Raw genomic sequence first — 25,403 nt, 5'->3', positions numbered from 1 at the left:
AGCTGAGGGTGAGTGATGCTCTTGGAGCTCCCACCTCCACTGAAAGGCTGCGGATCAGAACAGATCCCTAGGGGAAGGCAAAACCAACTTTTAGGTCTGATGGAGGGTTAAGGAGAGTGAAGAGATATTGTTACATTTGCTCCTCATCAAAAGGCGTTAACTTCCCCTTGGGGTGCTCCATTCATCAGCCCCAAACCTAATGGGGAACGGTCCTGTAGCCCTTTCCTGAAAGGATTTTGCTCACAAACAGAAATGGGGAAGAAGGGTGTGGAAAGGCAAATGAAAAACGGACCTTTAGCTGCTCCAAGAAAAACAAGGGCCGGGAAAGCGCTTCAATGCAATTAGTGCCGAGCCAATGCGAGGTGACCGTTCTTGTGCACGGCCCCGCTTTGTGCCGCTCCAGCTGCGGATTTATTGTCCCCCGATCAGCCGGTGGCCACAGTGGCTGCTGTGGCGCTGCCGGCAGCTCCGGAGGGCTCTGCCCAGCCTCCACACAGGGTGTTTCTCATTTCAGACTTCAAAGATGGTTGAACAATGTAGCTGCACATCAAAGGGCTGAGCGGAGCCCGGGAGATGCGGGAGGAGAGGATGAGCGCTGGCCCCATGGGAGTCGTGGGCGTCTGTGGGGCGCGGGGCCCCACTGCTCCCTAGCTGGGCCAGCGGCGCCTCCGGCAAGTTTGGTTCATCCCTGGCTGCCAACGGAGTCGGGAGCCCAGCTGCAGCTCTCTGGTCAAGGCGTTGTGCTGAGGTTTATTCCTTTCGGGTACAGTGAGGAATCCGTCTGTTTCCAGCTGTTTCAGCTGGAACGCTTCCCTGGGGAAGCATCTGGCTTCTGCTGTGGATGTTGTGCTACATCCATGGTCTGGCAGAGCCTGGTCCAGCCAAAGCATGAGCAGCCAGGCAAGCCCCTGCCCAGCCTTGCAGACAGGTTACGTGCCGAGCATCCCTCTGGCTCCTGCCTTGGGGAGCCTGTGCAGGCAGGGAAGGGATCAAAAACGGATTTGTTACTCTCTGCTTTGCTGCTGCTGCTCAGCAGGAGCTTCGACAGGGCTGCACAGGGACAAGCTGTGGTGGCCCATGGCCCCTATCCACCAACTGCCCTCCGTTAAGGAATGCACACGTCCCGGTGCAGCAGCCCCGACGGCAGCCAGGACACACAGAGCTGCAAACGAGCTGTGCACGGACCTGGGGTCACGGCACACACCGAGGCAAACTGTGCCATCGACCTCTTGTGGCTCCTGTCACTGCGGGTGGTCCCCGGCAGGATCCCTGTTGTCATGCTGTGACCCTTCTGAGCGTCGCAGGGAACCACTCTCAGCCGTGCCACTGCTGCAAGGCAGCTTCGGGCTGGCAGAAGGCAGGATTTTGTAGGTGAGACTGCTTTTTCCCAACTGTTCATGCTCCTTTGGATGTTGTGCACACTCTTTTCTTGCTTTACTGTAGCATATGATAAGAAGTCCATCAAGAGGTTGTAGATGTTGAGCATTAAAAGTGTTGAAGCTTTTGGGTTTTTTTTTTTCCCTACAGGGATTTTTGACCACCTTAACTTTTCTCCTTTTTGCTGCCTTTCCACACCTGCAGTTCTTGTCCTTTTTTTCCCATTTTCAGAGAGGAGAGGGGAATACCAAAAGATATGTTTTTTCTTCTCTTTTGAGGAAAATGGCAGGTGGGAAATGATGAGTCAAGAAGTCCATGGTATTTTCCTCTTTCGGTTGCTTGATATTAGTGTCACTCCAGGTAAATTATTAACTCTTCCTCCACCTTTATTCCCCTTCTTCTGCCCTGGGCTGACCTTTTCTATCCCCATGCCAGGGCCATGGGCTGGTGTGCTATCATGCTGTGCATCACTCCTGGTGTTGTTTTTTGACAAATGTTTGAATTCATAGAAGTCCTCCTCCAGGCTATAAATAGGAAATACCAGCCAGAGGGGCTAATCTGCAGGGGCTAACAATCCAGGATCACCTGTGAGAGCTCAGCAGCTTCTCAGAGCAATCAGCAAGCCAAGGCATGAGCCAGTCAGAGCTCCTCTGTCACACTGATCAGTTCCTGTTTAAATGGAGGGAGAGGTGGTGCTGCAGAGTCTTGCTGATTATCCCCAAATGTCAGCTAACAGCTTGTCTCTGGTGCGGGGAGAAAAGAAAACTTGGTGGCCCCACCAAAAGCAAGTGTGAGGTTGTGTGGGAGGTGCTGGAGTCTCCATAACCAGAGGTTTTTAAAAGAGGAAGGAAACAGAGTCCTGCAGGTCAGTTAGAGCTGCTTTTGAAGGAGAGGATGGGTCAGATGTTCCTGAGGTTCCTTCCCATCCTGTCTCCTAGGGACTGGTGAAGCCACTGGAGGTGAAAGAAGGTCTGTCAGCTGATGTGATCTTACAGACTCCCACATTGCCTGTGCTGGAAATTTGGAACCTCTGAGGGTCTGACAGTAGAGCCTTGCTTAATGTTGGGGCTTTTGTCATCTGAAAACCCCTGATTTCTGGGAACAAATGCACAAAAGTGCTCCTAGGTAGGAGGTTGAGATGGTGCAGGGGCACATCTCTTCCTGAATTAGGCGTGCTACCATGTCCCCATGTTGAGGGATGGGAATGCCAGCCACAGGCACACATCTGCTGGAGAGGTGGCAGGAATTGGAAGCATTCAAAGTGCCTGGACTGGGAGCTCAGTCAATATTTACGGACAGGGGTCACCTGCACTGAGTGATTTTTTGAAAGCACTTGAAGGCTGATGGATGACTTCACCTGGTGGTGGTAGGAAGGCAGCTTCTGGTCGTGCTGTATATGACTTAACCATGTGCTCTCCAGACAGCTTTTCCTTAGGATTATTTTGCTTATAACTTACCTTATCCATAAGTCCTATTTGCTCTGACAGTCTCTGCAGCAGTTGTGTTTTATTACCTGTGAAATGACAGACACAGATCTCTTAACAATGAGGTGTGGCACAGATGAGCTGAGGAGGGTCTGAAGTCCTTCCTAGTGCTGCATGTTATTTGGGTCCATCTCCCATGGCACTTGGGGACCATATATGTTTATCCACTTTGAGTCCTGGCACAAGGATGTGGTGACCAGTGGAGGGTGTATATGTCCATCAGGGTTGTTCTTGTGAAGGTTTTTAGCAGCTGTCTGGGGAAGCTCTTAAATGTGGGTTTTAAAACCTCCAAACCTAAGAAGTTGAAAACTACAGCTCTCTAGGCTTTATTAACACAATAGATTTAACAAGGGTAGCAGTCTTCTCTTGACAAATTCCAAGGTTACATGCCTAGGAAACATGGTGACTTATTAAATCAGGTTAAGCTTTGCCGAGTATGTTGGAGCAAAACACTTGCACCCTCCATGCAGAGACCTCCTTGCTTAGAAAGTAAATCCCTCTCCCATAGTCAGTGCTACAGCCCATGTCTGCTCCAACACATCCTTGGGTCTCCTTAACAGTGGTGTTTCTGTGAAGTTTCAGGAGTAGTTCAAGATATTGAACCTACCTAGCTCTGATTAAAACAGAAATGTGAGTGTCTGACCAGTGTTTGTCGCTGGGATTATCCTCTATGTTCTGGGAATAGCAAACATGAATCAACAGCCCCTGCTGCTTTGGGTTTGTCTTTGTTTTTAAGGAGGAAATTCTCTTTTGCCTTGGAGGTGAAACAAAAGCTTTTTTAAGGGCAAAATCCCGGCTCTAAGTAGGGGAAAGATTTTTTTACCAGTAGCTACTTGCAGCCCCCCCCCCCCCACCTCATGGATGGCTGTATCCCACAGCCTCGCAGGAAGCAGTGGGAGGCAGTAGCCACCTTTGGGGCAGCCTCACCTCCACGTGCAGGGCAGAAAAGTCAGTTAAAGCCTCTGGTCAGTAAGGGGAGGCAGTGATAATATTGGAGAGGGGAAGATTAAGTGTTTCACTGATGAGCCCAATGCCACATTCCATCAGTTCTGAGTGTGCGTGGCAGCGGCAGCTCTCAGTGGAGAGCACCCCACTTTGCTTGGAGACCGGCTTAACGAGAAATTCCACTGTTTTTTCCTTGTTTTTTTCCCCCTTCACTATGACACATGCCAAAAGCAGCTGACACAAGCCTAGAAAACAGCAAAGCAGGCTGTGCTAAGACTTGTTTCTACATAGGTTTGCCCTTCCTTGGCTTAAAGTGTTATTTTAAAAAGAGATTGTAAGAGTGGTGCCAGAGTTTTTCAGAGAAGGTGAGTTTTCCCATTTGGTTAAGAGTTAATAGATCTATTTAGTTTCTCCTTCCCTCTATTTTAAGGAGAAAAGCCTGTTGTAGAGCCCAGGCTCGTGCCACAGGGCTGGGCAGCTTTGCTCCTCAAGGGGAGAAGGGGCTTCTCAGTAGACAGGTGTGAATATCCCATTCCCAGTTCTCATCCTGAGCCACCACTGGATACTTACTGCTCCTAGCATTCCCTCTGATCCCCCATGATGGATACACCCCTGGAAGCTAATGGGGCTTGTGCCCCCAGCATGTGAGGACGTGGACAAACCCAGGTGTTTGGTGTCCCAGGCTGGCTTGAGGGAAGGTGGTAAAGCAGTTCCTTGAAGTTTGTGCCTTCACTTGGCCTCAGTCCAACCCTTGGAGAAAGCCCATTTTCCTCAGCAGTTTCTCTGGGCAATGGCGGTGGCAGGGTCCCTCTTCTGTCCCCAGTGGGGTGGCAGCAGATCTCCCCTCCCATCAGAAATGGGCACAGGGATCTCTATGGCTCTGTCTGGGTATCCCAGAATACTATTCCCTGCTATACCAGCAGCAGAGGTGAGTAAAGCAACAAGAATTTTCCTATATTTCCCTGCCAAGGGCTTTTCAGTGCCCTGGGCAAGCACGTGCATAATTACAGTAATTGCCTCCCTGCTATCGAGTGTCCATCTCCACTAATGCTTTGTTCTGCACACCTGGGCCAGACCATTGCCAGAGGTATTTACGGAGGGGAACATCACAGTCCTGAAGCAGATCACTGAGGCTTTGGAGGTATTTCTACCCTTGACTCTTTGTATCACTCACTGCATCTCATCCTGCACCTCTGAACTGGATTCCTCATTAGAGCCACCCCCATTGTAAGCAGCTGCAGCAAAGGCATCTCGCCTCTTTTCTATGCCAGTAGCTTACCTTCTCCAAAATACAACTTGTTCTTTTAGCAGACTTCCCTGAACTGCCCTCCTAAAAGCACTAACACCACTTCTGGGATGCTGCCACAGTGTCCTTCTAACTGCGAGTCACCTGAATGCCTCCTGGGAAACTCAGAAAAGCAGGATTATATACAGAACAAAATATCTGCCTATGTGGATTCCCTACTCTTCTTTGCCGAGTACTGGCAAGTATCTTTGCAGGTGCAAGGTTTTGTGCATCTGGAGAAGGGTCCAGTGTGAGAGAGAGAGCTGGGGGACGTAACCTGTACAAATCCCCAAAATATCAAAGATGTGCAAGACTTGTTGCCCATTTGCCTCAGTAACCATGTCCCGTTTGCCTGGAAGAGCAAATCTGGATGTTTCTTCATGCTACTGAGAAGGGTCTGAAAACTGAACTCCCAGGAATGAGTTTGATTTCACAGGCTCCAGCCCCTCCAAGTGCATCGCTCTCCGATACCACTCACTGAGCTGTGCTGAAGCGTGGCTGGCAAAGCCAACCCAGAATGGGCACGTGCTCTGAACCTGATGTGCTCCCAAGGGCAAACCCTGGAGCCAGACACTGTGTGGCACCTGTCTGGGGTAGGGAAGCCTGAGAAGGCTGATGTGTCTCTGTGGGTGCAGCAGATGGATGGTAGCCCAGGCAGCTGCACTCCTGACAGTACCTCGACACAGGAGTGGTAAATCCTGTTCCTCCACGAACCAAACAGTTTTTCTTCAAGTGCCTGGCTCTGCCACAGAGCTCAGCAGACTTTTTCTATGGCTAATTACCTTCCTTCTTACCAATGTGCATCTTACTTCCAGTTATCGTTTCAGCTCCTGGCTCTGAGCCCATCTCACATCTCTGCAGATCGAAACGTGGGGTCAGAGCAGCCATCTATGCTGGATACTTTACTTACCACCCTCTGTTCTGCAGTCCTTGGGTGGGATTTCCTCCCTCTCCCTTGCAGAATCCTTGGTTATTCAAACTGCTTAAAGAGCTGATATCAAATCTGGGGCCATAGCTCTGGGAGTGCCTTTATCAGTGACAAGGTGATGCCTTGATGGGGCTGGCAGCTTTCACTGTCCCCTGTGCTCACCCAGTGAGCTGCCTGCTGTCACTCCCATGGCACAAACAGCACTGTCCTTTTATAATCACAGGTTTTCCTAAAGACCCACTCCTCTCGCATCTGAGAGACTCCTCTCTCCATGGTCTCTGTGCCTAGCTGTATTCATTTGCAGGGATATCATACTTTCTTGCCAGTCACCCCTAAATGTACTGAGTAGCTGGGACAACAGCCCTATTCAAAGCCATCCCTATCCCTCTCATCTCCATGATCATTTACTACTGGGAGATACCTAGATAGGCTCTATGTCTTGCCTATTGGCCTGATATTTAGGCCAGTATTTCCCTCTTTTGTGCTTAGGACCTTGGTACACTGATATTTGTGGCCATTTCACACTCTCCCAGTTGCCATAGGGAGTCTCTTGCCCACTAGCAGTTGCACATCTGGCTGATGGCACAATGCAGCCTCTGTGTCCCGTGAGCAGTGACCACAAAACCAGCTATTTGTTTTTTTTAACTCGATGGTGCCCTGGGTGCAAAGTCCTGCCTAAACCCTGCTGTTTGTCAGCCTCTTCAGCTCCCTTTTGGAAGGGAGGCGGTGCGAGTGAAAACATCCCACAGCTGGAGCCGCCCCTGCACACATCCTCCTGGCACGACTGTGGGACACATCTGGACTGCTCTGCCGCCTTCCACCCACTCAATCCCCCTTAGGGCTCATCAGCTGGGCTGTCCAGCTCACTCCACAGGGCAGTAGGAGAGTCCAGCCACACCTCCCACTGCAAACCCTGGTTGTGCAACCGCCGTGGGAGTGGGGTGGGCGCGTGCCTTCCCTCCCCTGCCTCTGCCAAAGTGCCAAGTCCCGCCTATAAATCAGGACCAGGAGGGGCTCTCTCCCTGCGGCAGAGGTGAGACAGCAGCACAGGTGGCTGAGGCTGAGAGGTAAGTGTCCCTGGGGGGCTGAGAAGCCTTCCCTTCCCTCCCTATCCCACTTCTGAGGTTGGCTGCTATGGGCATTTGCAGGGAGAGTGTGGAAAGTGTGGCAGAAATGGGCACAGGGGAGCAGAGACAGTGTTTCCTGGGTATTATTTCCACCTTCTGTGCAAGAAGGTAGGGAATAAAATAGGATACGTAGCTGGGAGGTGTTTGTGATATAAGGTAACTCCCACCATGCAAAAAAAGCCTTCCCCAAAACAGTTAACAGCAAGCAACTCATGCTAATGCTTTCTTCATTTACACAGGAACGAGTCCAGTTTTTATTCCAGCCTTGAGAAGCAGAGTATTCGCTAGGTGTTGCCTTATGATTGGAAGTTGAAATTGTTCTGGGGAATATGGTGTTTTTTAGAAAACACTGTACCTAACCCCATTTTTTTTAATAAGGATTTTTTTGTTTTTATTTTTTTCTGATGAATACCCTATCCTCTGTGTCTCGTGGAAGCTGAAAGTGCTTCTCTGCGCAGAGGAGCCAGTGCTACCCATAATGACATCCTGGTGTGCTGAATTAATAACTCAGTGGAGCAGGGTGCTCCCTGCCAGCACTGGGGTTAAACCAGAGGCTGCAGCAGCACCCCTGAGGCACCTGTGTGAGGGTCCCTGCTCTGGCAACATCCAGCCCAAGCCATGGAGCCTGGCCATCATCTCTTGTTTTATTGCCTGGGACTATCAAGAAGGATTTGGATTCATCGTCCCCATTGCAGCTTTGGGAACTTTATAGGGCTGGATGTCCATTCAGGGACTGCTGCCTTTCAAGCCCCGGGGTGGAGCTGCTTGGAGCCCTGCAACAGGCACAAAAGCATCCTAAATCCAAGGTGTGCCACATCTGCAGCCCATCCATCAGCCTTGGTGGCTCTGTCAAAGTCAGTAGCATCTTCCCTGGTGATGTGGGACAGGACCCTGCCAGAGATGCAGAGACTGAATAGTCCCACTGGACTCTTTTTTTTTTTTTATCCTGAGAAAGGCAGGGCAGGTATCCAAAGATAAAAGTATTTGCAAGACCAATAAGGCAGGATAGTTTAAACTCAGCTTGTAAACAAAAATTGGCAGCGAATTGTGACTTGACTACATACTTTCAAAGCCAGTTTCCAGGAAAACTGCAGGAGTTTGGAATCAGCCTCGTGAGTACACTGTAAAAGTCGATGAATTTATTAAATTTAAAAAAAAAAAGGAGAAAATGAAGATTTAAAGATATTTAATCTCACTTGTAAATGAAGAGCCCAGAATGCTGGTAAAGGAAATGAAGATTTGGGGGTGGCATATAGAGAAATCCCCTACAGAGGATATGCCAGGAGCTGCTCCCTGAGAGTGTGATGACTGTCTGTGGGGTTTCTCCCAGGTTAAGCCCTGTTCACAGCCTGGAATCCCAGTAGAGGCAGCAGGGATGAGAGTGGCCGTGGTGGGCGCTGGTGTCAGTGGGCTGGCAGCCACCAAATGCTGCCTGGACGAGGGGCTGGAGCCCACCTGCTTCGAGCAGAGCCAGGACATCGGGGGGCTCTGGCGCTACACGGTGAGCCATCGGTGCCTGTCCTCCTTCCTTGGGGAGCTGCAGCTTTGCAGGTGGGGAGCGGGTTGAGCTGGGCTCTGGTGGATGGGGAGGGAGTGTGAGAGCTTGCTGGGTGCTGGCCTCTCCTGGCTGCACTCCCTGAGACCAGAGGAAGGGGAGTGGGGGACAGTCCCCACCCCGGGTGCAGAGCTGACGCACCCGGGGTGCCGTGCCAGGAGCACATCGAGGCCCGCCGGCCAAGCCTCTACCCATCAGTCATCAGCAACACCTCCAAGGAGATGTCAGCGTTTTCTGACTTCCCCTACCCCGAGGACTTCCCGGTGTTCCTGCCCAATGCCCGGCTCCTGGATTACCTCCGGTGCTATGCCGAGCGCTTCAGCCTCCGGGAGCACATCAAATTCGGGGTGAGTGACGGGTGCCCCAGCACTGACCCACTCCCCACACGCTCTGGATGCCAGTGGTGACTTTGCTTCACTCTCATGTTTCAGACCACTGTTGTCAGCATCCGGAAACGCCCCGACTTTGCCACCACGGGCCAGTGGAATGTGGTCACAGAGGCGGATGGGAAGCAGGCATCGCATGTCTTTGATGCTGTTATGGTTTGCAGCGGCAATTTGTCCGAGCCATCCCTCCCCCTGCACTGTTTTCCTGGTACAGTATAGGGCTGCCTGTGGTTACCTGCTTCCAGGGGCTGGGGGGACGTTTAGAGGTTCCTCGGGGAAAATGCTTGCTTTCTTCCTTTACTTGATTCTGCTTTCCAAACCTCCTGGCACAAACAGCAACACATCCTCGTGCTTCAGCAGCTTTGTCTATGAGGCCCTGTTTTGGAGAGGAAGCACCAATTCTGTGTGCATGGGATGGAGGGCTGGACCTCCCCGAGTCCCGGGTGGCCAGTGATTGCACTTCCTTACTCCTGCCATCTGGATTGTTTCTACGCCAGTTCTCCCAACAAAACCCACAAATGCTCAAATACTTAAGAGCTTCGTTTCTTTTTCCCCAAGGCATCGAGAAGTTTCGAGGCCAGTCCTTTCACAGCCGCCAGTACAAGCATCCCGACGTGTTTCAGGGGAAGCGTGTCCTCGTGGTGGGCATGGGCAATTCCGGAGTGGACATTGCGGTGGAGGCCAGTCGTGTAGCTTCCAAGGTACCGCTACCCAGCCACCCCAGGAGTGTGGGGAGGGAGGTGTGGGGGGCAGTAGCTCAGTCTACTGTCACCGCAGGGACGTGGTGCACAAACAGTCCTTTTGAACCTGAAGTTCTTGTTCAAAAACCTACCCTGAAAGAAAGCCGGTTTTCCTCTTTTCTCCTGTTCTACCTCCATTATCAGCAGCCAAGAGGTCTTAAAGATGCTGTTGCTGCTTTTCCACTGTGCAGCTGTCTGTGCCGTGCCCCTCTGAGTTACTTTTCAGCATGAATTTCAGCAAATTCATCAGCCAAATCATTGATTCCTTGCTCTCTCCCAGGTGACCATTTGCACCCGTTGGGGTGCCTGGCTGCTCAGCCGTGTGTTTGACCATGGCTACCCATGGGACATGGTTTACAACACTCGCTTCATGAGCCTGATCAGAAACAACCTCCCTGGGCCCCTTTCATGGGGATGGGTTAATTACAATGTGAACCAGCAGTTCAACCATGAAAACTATGGCCTTCAGCCAGAGAAGAGGTACTTGGCGGTTGCCAACCCCTGTAGATGGGCTGATGGTGGTGTGGGCAGGGGGAGATCTCCAGCAACCAACATCAACCAGTGCCCAGACTGTGGTGATCTCCAACCAGGAGTTCACAGCCCAGCAGGAGAAGATAAGCTGTACCCCCTTAGGTGGGGAGAGATTGAGCATGCTGGAAAAACCCAGGAAGGACCAGAGGAGTTTTCCTCATGAAGCTCCCTGCTGAAAGAGGAGAAGAAAGGCTTAAAGTGTGGATCAGCTCTGAAAAGAGATGGTTTAAAGAGCAATTGAGTGGAGGAAGAAGGCAGGAAGTGTCCAGGAATCACTCATGCTATGGGACAGGGTGACACTGGTGCAGGGGTTGAACATGTCAGTGTTTGGAGAGGGGGAGGCAGGGCTGTTTGTTTAGAGCAGATGACACTGGGAGGTCGTGAGCTGGTGGGCCCAAGGGAAGGAGGAGCAAGGGCACCGGCAGGGCTTGTTCATAGTCTCCTGTTCTCAGAACCCCTCTGCTCTCCACAGGTGCCTGGTGCGAGAGCCTCTGCTGAACGACGACCTTCCGAGCTACATCCTGACAGGGAGGGTCACCATCAAGCCAGGCGTGAAGGAGTTCAAGGCCAACTCTGTTGTTTTCCACAACTGCCCTGAAGAGGAGCCCGTTGATATTGTTGTCTTCTGCACAGGCTACAACGCCTCCTTCCCATTCCTAGAGGAATCAGACGTCAAGGTGGAAAACAAGCACGCATCCCTCTACAAATACGTGTTCCCAACCCACCTGCAGAAGCACACCCTGGCTGTCATTGGGCTGATTAGGCCCTTTGGAGCTATCATGCCCGTGACAGAGATGCAAGCACGCTGGGTGACCCGTGTCTTCAAAGGTAGGAGAGCTAACGGGAGCTCTCCTGGGTACCAAAATACAGTTCAGATTGGACGCGTCTCGTCCCTCTACCAAGGTGGATTTCTGTCCTTGGAGATCTCAGAGCTAAGAAGCTCATTTCAGAGTGGACAGGGGAGTATTTTCAGGGCTCAGACCTCCCAAGTTATTTCACTTCTGCTAAGCTGCAGCGACATGAGTGAGGAAAGAAACCTACTGGGGTTTTGTTTGGTTTTTTTTTAATAAAAATAATAACAACAACCTCCCACTGGGCTCACGGGGAGGGCTATATCAAGGCTTCTCCACAGAGCCAGGGAAAGCTCTGTAGTTTCTCTTTGGGATGATCCTCTCTGGGGCTTGCACAGCCCATCTCACTCCATGTCACCTGCCTGTGCCTTGACAGCACAAATCTGTAAGAGCAGGAGAAGGTAAGGGTGAATTTGCCCCACTGTGGAGGAGTGGTCTCTGGTAGAATTGCCAGTGACAACCTAAACCTGAGCAATGGGGTTTTCCTGCCCTACAGAGGCAGGGATTCTCATGTTTTGCATCAGTGAATGAGTTCACGAGTCTCCCCAGGAGCTAAACTCTGGAGGATGCTCTCCTCTCTCTCCTAGGCTTGTGTCGGTTGCCTCCTCAGTCTGTCATGGAGAAGGAAGTAAATGAGAAGAAGAAAAACCAAGTTAAATGGTAAGTCATTCCCTGGAGCCTCAAAGGGGGGTTTTTGTGGACTGAAAAATCCCTGGAGTTTTGGGGGCAGCAACACCTAGGCTCACACTCTGCAGCTGCTCCCTGTGTGTATGGCAGAGGCAAGGGGGGATGCCCAGATCCAGCCTCCCCTTTGCTCACTTGAGCCAATATAACCTTTGATTTGACACTGGTATTTTGCCTGTTGGTTGCAGGAAGAAATGAATTTGGGGTACTTAAGCCTAAAGCTTGCTTAGGAGTTGGGGAAGTGTGCCAGGGTCCCCAGGGACTGAGAGATAAAATGGCAGAGAAATTAATGGTAATAAATGCAAGGTAATTCAACTGGGAAGGGGAAAAAAATCCAGCCCGAGGTGTCCACACAAATTATCTCATCTCTCAGCATGGAGACCTGACTCACTGTGAACAGGTATCTAAACACACCACTGTGTGGTTCCCAGGCAGGTAAAAGGCTAAGAAATATTAGGGTATGAATGAGATAAACCCAGGAAACTGGGCAGTGTATTAATCCAGTCATCTACATCACTGCAGGAGAAAAGGGATAGAAAAGTGAACTACAGAATTGCTCAGAAGAATTGCTCTACAATATGAGGTTAAACTCACATGGCCTTTTTTCAGGCCACCAAAGGTGGGACATAAAACTCTGAATGCTACTGAGAAGATGAACTGGAAGCAATTTTCCAATTCACCGTGTGTTCTTGCAATACTTGATGGAAATGAATGTGAGGAAAACTAAAGGGCTCTGCCTTTCTCATGCTGCACATGACTTCCCTGCAGAGAGCAAAGGGAAAACTAGATTCCAAAAAAATCCCAAAACTGCTTTGACAAAATCTTTTAACAGAGATCCACCAAGATGAAGGGGGGGAACAGGTGCAACTTGTGGCCAAGGAACTGAAAGACTGATTGATTGACACGAGCCAGCATCCCTTTACATGTGCTGTATAAGGGACAGGATTTGGGTCCAGACAAGCCAAGGTTCCCACTCTGTTTACACCCAGTCCTTTCCTAAAAAGAACCTGCTTGCATTCGAATGCAATAACAACAGGGGTGCAGAGGACTTGCACTCAAGTTTCTCTCAGCCCTGTTGACACCAATCTTTCTCCTGCCTGTTTTTCTTCTCTGATTCATTAAGGTTTGGTCTGTCCTTTGACGAAGTCCTCAAAACCGAGTGGCTGGTCTACATGGACACGCTCGCCTCCTTCATCGGTGCCAAGCCCAGTGTGCTGGGGCTGCTCTGCAGAGACCCCTGGCTGGCCCTCACCATTTTCTTTGGCCCCTGCTCCCCCTACCAGTACCGACTGCAGGGTCCTGGGCACTGGGAGGGGGCACGCCAGGCCATCCTCACCCAGTGGGACCGGACCCTGAAGCCCACAAGAACACGAGTCCCTGCTGGCTCCTCCAGCTCTTTCCCCTCTCTTCTGATTGTGGTGGGGTTCCTCCTACTCCTGGCTGCCATAATTTTTGGTTTACAATAGCTTTTAGAGCCTGTTAACTTTTTGTTCTTGTCACGGGGGATGTTATCTCAGGTCAGACATCTCCACAGTGTGCCATGGGATGGGAGGAAAAGGATTTCAGCAGATGGAACAAATTTTATGCTTCAACCTGCCACGCAAACCTTTCTCTGCCCCAACTCACCCCCAAGCACAGCTTTGCAGACCCCATTAGCTGGGGATGGTAGCTTTCCCCCAGTGTCTATTGCTCCTCTCCTCTCCTGCCCACTGCTGGGAGCAGAGCATGGCTTTATGGCATAACTGTGTATGGATCGTGCCAGCCAGGATGCAGCAAGGATAAGACTAGCCCTGCTCCAACTCACCTGAGAACCAGGGTCTTTAGTCCAGCGAGGGGTTATCTGGGCTGGGTATGCGGGTCAGGCTGTCTCTTTTCCCAAACTTAAAACCTATGACCCAAAAATCCGAGTTTGGGTTGAATTGGTGCATGTTTCCAATGAAAGGGCCCTGGTTGTGGTTTGTCACCACTGAAATTGGGACTCCTGGCTTTGTTTTCCTTCATTCCTCACCACTGGATAATCCTAGGGCTTTTTTCATGTGTGTGGAGACTTTAAATGAATAAAATTTTATCAGCTGTGTCAGGAGCCTGCTGCAGGTGCCTCCATGTCGTCTGCCTGTGTGCAGGGAAAGAGCTGGGAGGGTCCATGTCTGAGCTGGGGCTGTGCCACCCAGTGCCACAGGCAACTCATAAGGTTGAGGCTGTGAGGGCTTTCACTGACCCCCCAAAATTATTCTGCACTGTGCTCCATGTCCCCCATCCATGCCGTCAGCTGGCAAAGAGAGTGTGTTTTGCTGATTTCCTGGGCGTGCCAAGTGAACGCCTGCCAGGCACAGGCACTGCAGGAAGGGATGAATCAGGACAACCCCAGGCTGCTGCCTGGGCTGGGCCAGTGGCCAGCTGAGGCGTGGGAGCCCTTACAAGCACGTTCCCTTTGGGATTATAGTCTGGATTTTCACCCAGCACCGCCGCGGGGATGTTGAGAGCTTTCTTCCAGTGCGTTTAAGCACACGGGGTGGGGCAATGCGGGCGTAAAGGTCAGTGGTGCAAGAGCCGTGGCGACCTGCCTGGACTTCAGCCTTCCCTTCAAATCTGCGGCAGGAGAAACTTGAAGCAAAGTTCGGCCGAAGCCTGAGCAGCGAAGGCACGGCACTGTCCTGCAAGGTTTGCTCCTCACTTCTCTCCAGATGGGTGTTGCAGGCTTCCAAAGGGGGCAGACAGCTCTCCGGGGTTTTGGCATTTGCCACCGGCTTTGCCTCCCTGCTGGCGGGGGGAGAGGGGTCTTACAGGGACTCTCTGGAGTAAAACTGTCTGTATCCAGCACTGGAAAGGAAGGCTGATTTTAGCATGTCTCTACCCTTTTCCAAAACCAAAGGAGGCTCCAGAGACAGGGGGCAGGCAACTGTTGGCAAGTCCTGCCCTGTTCGTGCAGATCAGGGAGTGGCTCAGTTTGGGCTTTTGGATCCTGAGGGGTTTTTTTTGCACCTCCTTCATTTTTCCCTGTCTTTCTTCAGTTTCCTCCAGTTCCTGTTTATGTTAACTTACTTTTTGGCACAAAACTGATAGAAAAAAGTTATGAATTACTCTTTCTGCAGATTCTGCAGTGGGAGTGTTTGTTATCTAATCAAAGTTCACGTGGGTTCATTTTTCCTAGTTTCTTTGCTTTCCAGTCAAGCTCGGTGCAGCTAGTTTACACACCCCGGGGGCCTTGAGTTCCTCGCCTTTATTACCCGCGTTTCCCGGGTTTCTTACCTTTTGTGTGCTCTGTGATCCCAGCCGCGCTTTCACGGTGCTGTCTAACTTGTGAATGGCTGTGCCTCGCTCCTGCTCAGTCAGGCATCACTTTTTTTTTTTTCTTTTTTAAACCCTTTTTGTTCTCAAGAGATTGCTCTTTAATGGGAAAGTAGAAAGGAAAGCATGAAAATGAGCCATCTTAGCTGAAATTGTTTCTTGCAAACGTTTCAGGAGGATCACTTTGTGCGGGCAGAAGCTGCGAGCCCCTTCCCCTTCTTTGCGTGCCCTGGTTTGGGGTTGGAAATGGAATAAAAAATGAAGCAGCAGTACAGTGAGGTTTAAAAGTGTCTCCCTTTTCCCTGCATGAAGGAGGGGAATTGCTGGACTCTCGGTGTGGGCTTAGCACAGCAGAAAGCGTAACGAGCAGCATTTGTCCATAGCGCTTGAGCCAAGAGCTGGCCATGGCTTTCTCCAAGAATAGTTTTCCTTGAGGGCACCTGCAGCCAGAGAAGACCAGGGGTGTTTTTCTAGGGACGGGAAGAAGGGATTGGTGTTTCTGCTAATTCTTGTGCTGTTTGGTTTGCAGCTGCTTGCCCACGGGCCCATTCCCCGCTGCAGGACAGCAATGGTGCGGCGCGTGGCCGTCATCGGGGCCGGGGTCGGTGGCTTGGCCTCTGTCAAGTGCTGCCTGGATGAGGGGCTGGAGCCCACCTGCTTCGAGAGGAGCGAGGACATCGGGGGGGTCTGGCGGTACACGGTCAGTGAGCTCTACCCGCACGGGGAGGATTGTCCCTGGGTTTGTCCCCTTTCTTGGATATGCTCTGCCTGCAGCAAAGAGAAAAGGGTGGCCATGCCCTCAGAGACTGTGCCTGTCCTAGGCACAGGTCTCCCCCGACTCCAAGTTGGAGAAGGAAACAGAGGGAGCAGAAACCATGGTCACTAGATGCTTGTCCTGGTTAATTCTTTATAATCAAGTACAAGAGGAAAAACACTCAAATGCTTTGGGGAGAGAAAGTATTTCTCTGCACACCTTCAAACAGCACCACTGGCTTCACACAGGACTCCGTGGATGGTACGAGAGTCAGCGTGTACCGCTCTGTCATTACCAACACCTCTAAGGAGATGTCCTGCTTCAGTGACTTCCCCTTCCCGGAGGATTTTCCCAATTACCTACCCCACGGCCTCCTCCTGGAGTACTTTCGGATGTACGCCCACCACTTCGACCTCCTGAGGCACATACGCTTCAAGGTGAGCAGGGACCCCAAACACCATGGGCAGAAGACCCACCAGTAGCTGCAGATACCAGGGTATCACCCAGGTGGGACAGGACAGTGCCAGGTGCCATCCCACGAGGACTACATGCCTTCTGTATCCTAAATGCAGCCTTTAGCTTCGGATTTTAAAGGTTTCTTAAACATGGGCTGCATCTCCCCCCTCAATGCCATCACCAGGGGAAAGGTGCAGGGTGGGATTTGATGGTGTTGGGTGACATGCAGCTCCCTAGGGACCCAGCCTGCCCCCAGCAGCCCCAGCCCTTCACAGGCATATCTCCAAAACACAGCGTGGTCTCTGTCTGCTGTTTTGTTTGGCTTTGGTGCAAGACAACAGCTCTCAGTGTGAGAAGGCGCCCAGACTTTGCCAGCTCTGGCCAGTGGGAGGTGGTCACCGAGACCGACGGTGTCCGTGAGTCCCACGTCTTCGATGCTGTCATGGTTTGCACCGGCCATTACCAGGAGCCTTACTTACCACTGGAGTCTTTCCCAGGTAAGCCCTGTCCCAGCAGTGGGGTGGGCTGCAGCTGCCCCCTGAGGTTTTGCCCAGCACCCATGGGTTCCTCGGCTGCATTTTCCTCTTAGAGCCTGTCTGCTCCACAAAGCCCTTACACTGGGAAAAGTGGGATCCTCACCCTGTTGGAATGGTGAGGGCCATTCACAGGAATGGCAAAAATGCCTAGTAAAGATGCAGCCAGGCTTTTGAATGAGGATTTGCAGAGCAAAGCGGAGCAGAGGAGGTGCAGAGGGGTGGCACCACCCAGGCAGCCAAGACTTCCATGGGCTTTTCAGCTGCAATCAGAGTTGGGGGTTAGCAGGTTGGGGACTCCAGAGGGTCTGGGACAGTTAAATGTATCTGACAGTAGGAGAAGCTCCCCCCTCTCTGCCTAGGCATTGGCACTCGCTTCAAAGGCCAGTACCTCCACAGCCAGGAATACAGAGATGTGGAGCCTTTCCGGGGAAAGCGGGTCCTTGTGGTCGGCATTGGCAACACTGGCGGTGACGTCTCCGTGGAGCTGAGCCATGTGGCTGCCAAGGTACAACTCTGCAGCAGCGCAGAGCTCAGCCAGGGACCAGGAGAGCCAGGGGCTTAAGTTACCCCAGGAAGCTTTGCTCCTGGGTTTTTAAATAAATTCCACTTTCAATTGAAGGCAACTGAAAAAGCTTTGTGATTCCTGAAGAGTTTGGGCCACCTGAGGAGTGGCCATTCAGCAGCTGTGGGAACTTTGTAGAAGCTGCCACAAGCTGTTTGGTTGATCTGGATGCCATCTCCTTCCCTCAGGATAACCCTCTCAGCTCCCAAGTGCTGAGATGAGATTTGCCATTAAGAGCAAAACCAACAACGAGATGCCTGGACAGGAGGCTGAGACCTGCCTTCTCTCCCAGGTGTTCCTCAGTGCCAGGAGCCACACATGGGTGATGAGCCGGGTCTCAAACGATGGCTTCCCCTGTGACATGGTCGGCACCACCCGCTTCAACCACTTTCTTGACTGGCTTCTCCCATCAGCCTTCACAAGGAGGATCCGGTTTCGGAAGTTCAGTTCATGGTTTAACCACACAAATTATGGGTTGGCTTCCACCAAAAGGTATTTCTTTCTGATTGTTTTGTTGGTTGGTCAGGAGGTCTTTATACCATGAAATGCTCAATTTTTAATTTTGGGGTATATTTGTGGAATAGCAAACCATTGGAGGGGAACTCTGACTACAAAAGCTGTCTCAGATCCTGCCCAGGTGCTAACACCTTCTTTTCCCCCGTAAGCTCCAAATTTAAGGTGATTATCAATGAAGAGCTGCCGTTCTGCCTCCTCTCTGGGACTGTTGTGTTGAAGCCAGGTGTGAAAGAGTTCACGGAAAGCTCTGCCATTTTTGAAGATGGGACAACAGAAAAAAACATTGACGTGGTGCTCTTTGCCACGGGCTACACCTTTCCATTTCCCTTCCTTGAAGAGTCAGTTCGCAGCCTCATTGACGACAACCGTTCCCTCTATAGACGTATCTTCCCTCCCCAGCTGGAAAAGCCAACGCTGGCCATCATTGGCTTGGTCCAGCTGACCGGCTCGATTATGGTGGGATCAGAAATGCAGGCTCGCTGGGTGACGGGGATCTTTGCAGGTAGGAAACAGGGGGGTCTGCTGGGGTGGGAGGTTTGGGGCAGCCTGACTTGCTGTCCACAGAGCCTGGGGCACATTTCAGCTCTGTGGTGGCCATGAGCATCAGTGGCATTGTAGCCTCTGTCTGCCAACTGCATCCCTGTATCCCTGCTGCTCCAGGCGTGCTGCTGTAACCAGCAAGCATGAGCTTTCAGCTTGAAGTGCTTCTGAAGGTCTCTGGTTTCTCTGTTCTCAGGCTGGAACAAGCTCCCTCCTGCCAGCAGGATGATGGCTGATGTTTTGAAGAAGAAGCCTCCCGTCAAAAGGTGTGTGATGCTCCTGTGCTCCGGATGTGATGGGTGCTGTGTGCCGGGATAACCCCAGGGAAAGGGGGGCTCTGTGGCAGTCGTGGGAGCGACCTGCATAGGACACACAACTCTTCTTGGATGCATTTATTACCTCAGAACCTGTAGTGAGGTGGGGAAATGCTCTTGCAGCTCCTTTATGCGTAATGGACCAAGACACCACAAGCTGCTCTGGAGCAGTTTATGACAAGACCCAAGACCCGCGGGTCCCCTCTGCCAGGCCTCCAAGCCATGTCCTTATTCCTGGCATATCAAGATGGAAGTTTGGTTTCCTCCAGACTGAGGGTGCCATCTCGTGGCTCTTTCCTCCCAAATCCAAGCAGTGGAGAGCACTGGGTTCAGGGCCAAGCCCCACCCAGAAACCCCATTGAAGCCAGGCAATGTGGGTGGAGGACGGTTTGTGTCAGTTTTTAACTGGTCAAGATGAATATTACACGAGGCTCTTGTAACATCCTGCCTTGTTGGCACTGGGATTTTACAGGAGGTTGAGACGTGCCCTCAAGGATGTGGGATGGGTGGTGATGGAGGTGCTGCCTGCCTTGCAGCAGCTTTTGGGAGCAAGGAGGGGATCTCAGGGTGCAGGCTGGGTTGGGTCTGCCAGCAGAGCAGGGCTGGCTCATGGGACACTTATGAAAAGCTGGGACAAAACAGAGCCACAGGGATTATGACCAGGAACCCAGTGACTGCACCATGACGATGTTACACAGAAATATGGGAGCCTGAGATGCAAGGGAGACAACCTTCAGGGTGTCCCAAATTTGCTGAAGCAGATTCAGCACGTGTCCTCCCTCCTGCGAGGGACGTGAGACCTCAAGCAGAAAAATCCTGGAGGTCCCTTCCAGAATGGGAATCTTTGTGCATCGTCCAGATTTTCCCAGTCCCCTTGGCATTCTTATCTGTGAAAGTCTGCATCTCTGCTTCTCAAAATCAGCCAAATACACACCTGTGAACCTTAAGGAAGGACATAGGATTACAAAGTAAAGGCAGTATTCAGCTAGAACTGGTTTTGAGGCCACAACTAGAGACAAAACAAGCTTCTGCCTATTCCCTGCCCCAGGTAACTGCTGGGACTAACTCCACGGAGGCTCTTTCAGTGCCTTTAGGTTTATTTGGGGCTGAGGGAGCTCGACCCCAGAGACTGGGGCTTGAATGCTGCCTGAGCCCAAAGCTTTTGCTTTCCGTGGAACTGGGAACTGAGGTGGGATGATTCCATTTGATTTTTATTTTTTATGTCCTACTGAAGGAATCCATCCGAGAGGGAGAACCTGAAGATGAGTTTTATCGGCTACACAGATGAAATCGCTGCCTGTGCTGGTGTGAAGCCCAGCGTGCTGAGGCTGCTCCTGACAGACCCCAGGCTGGCCCTGGCCGTCTTCTTTGGGCCCTGCACGCCCTACCAGTACCGGCTGGTGGGACGAGGGGCGTGGAGCGGGGCCAGAGATGCCATCCTGACACAGTGGCAGCGCACACTGAAGCCCCTGAGGACTCGTGTGGTGGATGAAGATTCCGGCCGCTCATCTGGCTGGTGCTGGATGTGCCTCCTGGCCCTGCCTGTGGCTCTCACAGCACGTTTCCTCCTTTCTAAACACCCCCAGCTGGGCTGTAGGCCCTGGGCAGCTTCCCAGCTGTAGGAGAAACCTGGTGAGCCCCAGCCCCAGGTGAGCTGGGGACGGTGCGAAGCCGTGTCGCTGCCAGGTGGTGGCCTGGCACTGATGGCAGCCTGGATGCCAGGAATGTCTGGTGTCCATCTACCTCCTGCTGATGTTTCACACCCACCAAGGGCCGTATGGAACGTTCACCCCAAACCTGCTGCGCTCCACACCAGCACCAGGTTGGATCTCCAGAGGGCTTTTTGAAAGAGCCATTTTGGGATGAACTGGTGGGCACAAGGCCAGGTTTCCTTCCTCCCCCTGCTGACCCAGATCTTCCTCCATAAAATTCCAGCAAGACCCACAACGCCTTGAGATTTTCTGAAACATGAACTGTAGATAGCTTTTTATTTGTCTGGTAACTTTTGGGACACCAAGAGGGGAGCCACAAATGAACCTCACAGATTTGGGTCTTCTCTGCTGGTTTCATTAACGGTTTATTACTGGGCAGAAGGCAGAGCCTTCCCACACACCCACGGGTGCCTCCATCAGGGGATTTTGCTGCACGCTTGCCCTCAGGCTGCAGCCACTTCCCTGGGGGACAGCATGGGCTGAGCCATCTGTCCCCCATCCCACCGCAATGGAGCTCCTGTGGGGTGCTGCTGGTCCCACGTGTGGGGCCGGGGATGGGGAAAGGGATAGGGACTGGGATGGGGACCCAAAGGGAGAGAGGGGTGGGGACCGGGATGGGGACTGGGATGGGAACCAAAAGGGGAAGGCAAGGGGCGACCAGGATGGGGACAGGGAAGGGGACTCAAAGGAGGACCGGGATGAGGCTGGGCATGGGAATGAGGACGGGAATGGCAATGGGGACCAGGATGAGGCCTGGGCTGGGGCTGGGGACTGGGATGAGAACGGGGACGGAGACCGAAACGGGGACCAGGATGGCGAGCGGAAAGGGGACGGGACAAAGGATGGGGACGGAGATGGGGACCGGGGACGGGGATGGAGACGGGAATGGGGACCCAAAAGGGGACCGGGATGAGGACCAGGATGAGAACAGGGACAGGGACCCAAACTGGTCCCGCCGGTGTCGGCAGAGCCCGGCCCCGCCTTCGGCCCCGCTCCGCCAGGGGGCGCCCCCGTCCCCGCGCTGCCGCCCGACTGCGGCACGGCGCGGCCACGTGACCCGGCAGCGCGGGGGGCGGGGCCGGGCGGTGCGCGCCGTGCGCGGTGACGTCAGACGTCGTTGGCGCCCGGCTTGGCCGCCCGCCATCTTGGCCCCTGTGTGCAAGTGGCTGAGGCGGCGGCGCCGGGAGCGGCAGCGGCCCCGCCGACACCGGCACCCGCGGGCAGCCGAGCGCCGCGCTGCGCGCCCGGTAAGCGCCAGCGCCCCTCTGCACCCCTTCTGTGGGGTCGCGGGGCCGTGGCGCGACACGGCGCCGGCAGAAGCAGGCGGGCGGCCTGCGCCGCATGGCCCCGGGCGGGGGCGGCTTCCGCCCGGGCGGGCCCGCGGCCCACGGGTGAGGGGTGGCCGCGGGTGAGGGGCGCCCCGGGACCGCACTGCGGGCGGGCGGAGCGGGGCGGGCGGCCGGGCCGGGGGTCGCTGGGCCGCTGGGCAGCCCCGCATCGGCGCCCGGGGCGGCCGCGCCCCGCCGGACACAGCCCGGGCCGCGCCCGGGATGGGCGGCTGCGGTGGGGCCGCTGCTGCCTTCTCCCGCCTCCTGCGCCCCCCTTTTTTTAACGGCTCCAGGTCTCTCTCCCTCCCCATCTCTCTCTTTCCCTCTCTTTCTTTCTCCCCCTCCGGGCGTTCCTCGAGGAAGGCGCCGGCCCCTCCGTGCGTCCGCGCTCGCTCTGTGGCCGTGATTCTTCCTGCAGGACCGCGGGGCAGAGCAGCGCTTTCTCGCAGGGCACTGGAGGCACATGCACGGCGCGGCGCTTGGGTTTTCCCACTCGGAAATACGCATCCACGCTTCTTTCACTGCTCGCCCCCAGTAAAAGGCGGTTCCTGGGGTGTTTGATGTAGGGCTGAGCGGAGCGGCGCTCGGGGGAGGTATTGTTTGTGCTCCCAGGGGCAGGATTTGTAGGGATGGGATGGTCAGAGTCGGAGGTGTTCTTGCTGGTAGAGCTTAAGGGATGGTGAGAGCGTGAGGAGATGACACGGCTGAAATTCAGGCAGCTGGTCTGCAGTGGCCATAATGCAGTGGGTGGTGGGAGCCATCAGCGAGGGATGCAGGGATTGGACATTTTGGGGCTAAAAATGGCCCAGATAGTTTCCAGTTCACGACCTCTTTATGGGGAAGGGGAGCGTGCGTGAGAACGTGGTGCTGCTTGTTGAATGGAACATTGTGGGTTTTCTACCCTTTTTGTGTCTGACACGTGTGTTTTGTAAATTTGCTCTTCTGTGAGAGGTCTTGAACTCTGTCATGGGTGAAGGACCATTTTTCCTCATTGATCTGCTTACTGGAGTCAGATGTGTACATCAGTGGAAATTAGCTTTATTTCCAAAGAAGGAATTTCTCATAGCTCTGCCTCTTCTGCAGTGAGGCACCAGGCCTACCCAGTGTCTAGTCTTAAAAGAGCTCTGCTCAGGCAAGAAACTGCTTTTGGAGGGGGAGGAAACAGGACATGATGTCATTTGTCCATGGGTGAGAAGCAAAAGGGTTACCCTTAAATACTGACTGTGAGGAGCTGGATATGGCTGTCGGTTTTCTTTGAATTATGTAGTCCAGAGAATTTTTCTCCTACGTTAATTTTTGTGGTGTCTCATTGCAACTCTGCAACAGTCTCCTTGGGTCTAAAGAATCAGTTTTGGGAGTTGTTTGAAGTTGGTGAATGTTCAGTGGAAAGGCAGTTTGGTGGAGGTGTGTGCTTGAGAAGTGGCTGTTTGAACTGAAGTGAGGATTTGGTTCCCTCATAGGTCAGTCCCAGTGTGTGGAGACCAGGATTGTGACCTCTGTGTCTGTCACCTAAAACACTGCCTTGGTGTCTGTATATGTTTCTCATGTGAAGTTCTTTCCTTCTGTAAATAATAGCTTATGAAGTATGTGTAAATGAATACACAGTTGCTTCTGTGAGTTTTGCTAATATAAATATTCTGTGTCTTGGCCAGTTAGTAGCAATTTATAGTTTCTTTACTCTCATTTAGCCTTCCCATGATGGGAATCCTGGTTTTCTGTAGAGCAGAATAGTTACATCAGTGTTCAGTTTTAACATGGGCTCCTTGTTCAATGGTACAGATTTACAGGACTTGTCTTCCTTAGGCCCTGTTTCCCCACATCCTGGAGTCCACTAGGGAAAGTGAAACAGGCCACAATGAGCAAGGGAAGGATGATGCAATTCAGAAGGGAGCTCTCTTTGGTCTGTCTGAATGAATGTTGTGTGTCAGTTAAGGGAAGGAATGTGAGTCAAAGCAGCAATTACAGTGGATGGAGTTGACTTCAGCCAGGTGTCCTACCTGGCTGGAAGTGCAAGCCCTTTGTTCCAGGCTGTTTTCCAGGCTGAGTAACGGGAGCGATGTGAAAGTGGAGAGAGGGTGGAAAGTGTAGACTGAATACCATATAAGGGTGCTGTGGATAAAATGTGGAGATAAAAATCTTGCAGAAGAATTAAACCCTTGCACAGTGTGCTCTTGTAGAGGAATAAACCCTTGTGTGGTGGACTGGGGATGTGAGTGAAGGAAAACCACTCTTCTTCCTTACACTGGAGAAGGAGATGGACACTTTCAGAGGTACTTTGCAGTAGTGGAGGGTTTGAGGGGAAAAAACTCCGCCCTGAAAATGCACCACCTTTCCACTAGTGAGGATGGATGTTGGGCTTGTGATGACGGGACTGCCAGTGGTGTTTTACTGGTAGAACCAGTTCACCTTCTGCAGGAAATTTTTTCTTTGCTCAGCCTCATGCCCTCATTGTTTCTTTGGGTCCGGGTTTCCCAAACCTGGTAGAAGCTTATGGGTGAAAGCAGATGTAAAAACAAAGGCTGAAATTTATGTGGGGAGGTGGGAGAGAATAATGCTGTGTGAGTACTGGTGAAATAAAAATGGAGTGCACAGGAGTCTTTAAAAATGCATAAAGAGCAGAGGAAGATGAAGTCCTAATAAAAATCAGATGAAGACAGCTTTTATGTGTATGAAGAGCAGGCTAACAGAAATAGACTGTTTTTATTACAAATACCTCAGCCATTACATAACATTCTAAGTAAATGCTAACGAGCTAGTCTGTTACAGATTGCAAACACATACTGAAGGGAGAAGCTGTTTAACATTCACATTGTTCATGTTTTAAATTATCTGACACTGTCTTGATTAACAGTAAAATTATAGTGCGGATTCACCATTACATGTCTTCAATCTGAAGTGTGGTGGTGATAATTTTAACTGATGTGTACTTGAAAATGACGTGGGGTGTGTTTTCAGAGGCTTAGAGCATCAGAGACAGGAACTACTGCACTTTACATTCAGGTGCATCAAATGCACAAGTACTGCTGAAGAACTGTGGCATCACCCGGGGCTGGGTAACTGAGAGAAGAGGGGTCATTAAACATCTATTTAAATCAATGTACAGCTCATTCCTAAGTGAAATGGCAGCCTTGCTCAATTTTGGGTTAGTTGGGCTGTAACTTGTATTCCAGCAATGACTGCCCTGCCTGTTTTTTGCTGCAGTGCTTGCTTAAGCTGGCAAATCAAACTTGCTCTGCTTAGAAGAGCAACCCTTTTCAGTCTGTCCTCCTGAAATCATGTCAACTGCTACACCTTGGTTTAAAATTAATATTTTGTAAGCATGTGACCATTCCTAGGTTTTATTGTTTGTAAATTTTTACTTGCAATTTAAGTCTACAGTCGCAATTTTAAAAGAGTGTTTACAGGAGCAAGGGTGTAAGTTATGCTTAAACTGTTTGGAATCTTCTAAGGTGGAGGTGCAGGAACATCTTCATTTTGTTTGAGAAGCCAGTGATTTTCTCCCAG

The 25,403-nt window shown here is 52.0% G+C and overlaps 3 protein-coding genes across 11 annotated transcripts in view; all 3 read left to right on the top strand.

Annotated features, from left to right (window-relative positions):
* Positions 1 to 6,691: 6,691 nt before the first annotated feature.
* Positions 6,692 to 13,973, top strand: FMO1 (flavin containing dimethylaniline monoxygenase 1). The gene is made up of 9 exons (XM_032697128.1): positions 6,692 to 7,086; positions 8,477 to 8,647; positions 8,860 to 9,048; positions 9,133 to 9,295; positions 9,646 to 9,788; positions 10,108 to 10,307; positions 10,831 to 11,186; positions 11,797 to 11,869; positions 13,017 to 13,973. Exons 2-9 carry the CDS (start codon positions 8,522 to 8,524, stop codon positions 13,357 to 13,359), a joined length of 1,593 nt encoding a protein of 530 aa, XP_032553019.1. The 5' UTR covers positions 6,692 to 7,086; positions 8,477 to 8,521; the 3' UTR covers positions 13,360 to 13,973.
* A 119-nt stretch (positions 13,974 to 14,092) lies between these two features.
* Positions 14,093 to 20,915, top strand: LOC116791288 (dimethylaniline monooxygenase [N-oxide-forming] 4-like). Of its 2 annotated transcripts, XM_032697127.1 has the most exons (10): positions 14,093 to 14,554; positions 15,711 to 15,881; positions 16,184 to 16,372; positions 16,726 to 16,888; positions 17,287 to 17,432; positions 17,782 to 17,981; positions 18,155 to 18,507; positions 18,742 to 18,811; positions 20,094 to 20,508; positions 20,631 to 20,915. In XM_032697127.1, exons 2-9 carry the CDS (start codon positions 15,750 to 15,752, stop codon positions 20,479 to 20,481), a joined length of 1,641 nt encoding a protein of 546 aa, XP_032553018.1. In that variant the 5' UTR covers positions 14,093 to 14,554; positions 15,711 to 15,749; the 3' UTR covers positions 20,482 to 20,508; positions 20,631 to 20,915. The 2 variants fall into 2 exon arrangements, with proteins under 2 accessions (XP_032553018.1, XP_032553017.1); XM_032697126.1 differs by having other exon boundaries at positions 20,094 to 20,915.
* Positions 20,916 to 21,733: 818 nt separating this feature from the next.
* Positions 21,734 to 25,403, top strand: part of PRRC2C (proline rich coiled-coil 2C) — a 71,067-nt gene continuing 67,397 nt past the window's right edge. For 7 of the 8 annotated variants that reach the window (XM_032697119.1, XM_032697121.1, XM_032697125.1 and 4 more), the window contains exon 1: positions 21,734 to 21,818. The gene's annotated coding sequence lies outside the window, so the exon portion shown is untranslated. Of the gene's footprint in view, positions 21,819 to 24,150; positions 24,170 to 25,403 lie in introns of those variants that run through there. The other variant, XM_032697118.1, reaches the window with a different exon arrangement.

Source organism: Chiroxiphia lanceolata, chromosome 9, assembly GCF_009829145.1.
Source record: "Chiroxiphia lanceolata isolate bChiLan1 chromosome 9, bChiLan1.pri, whole genome shotgun sequence".
Lineage (NCBI taxonomy): Eukaryota > Metazoa > Chordata > Aves > Passeriformes > Pipridae > Chiroxiphia > Chiroxiphia lanceolata.
Note: the sequence above shows the minus strand (reverse complement) of the source record. Positions and strands in the feature narration are given on the sequence as shown.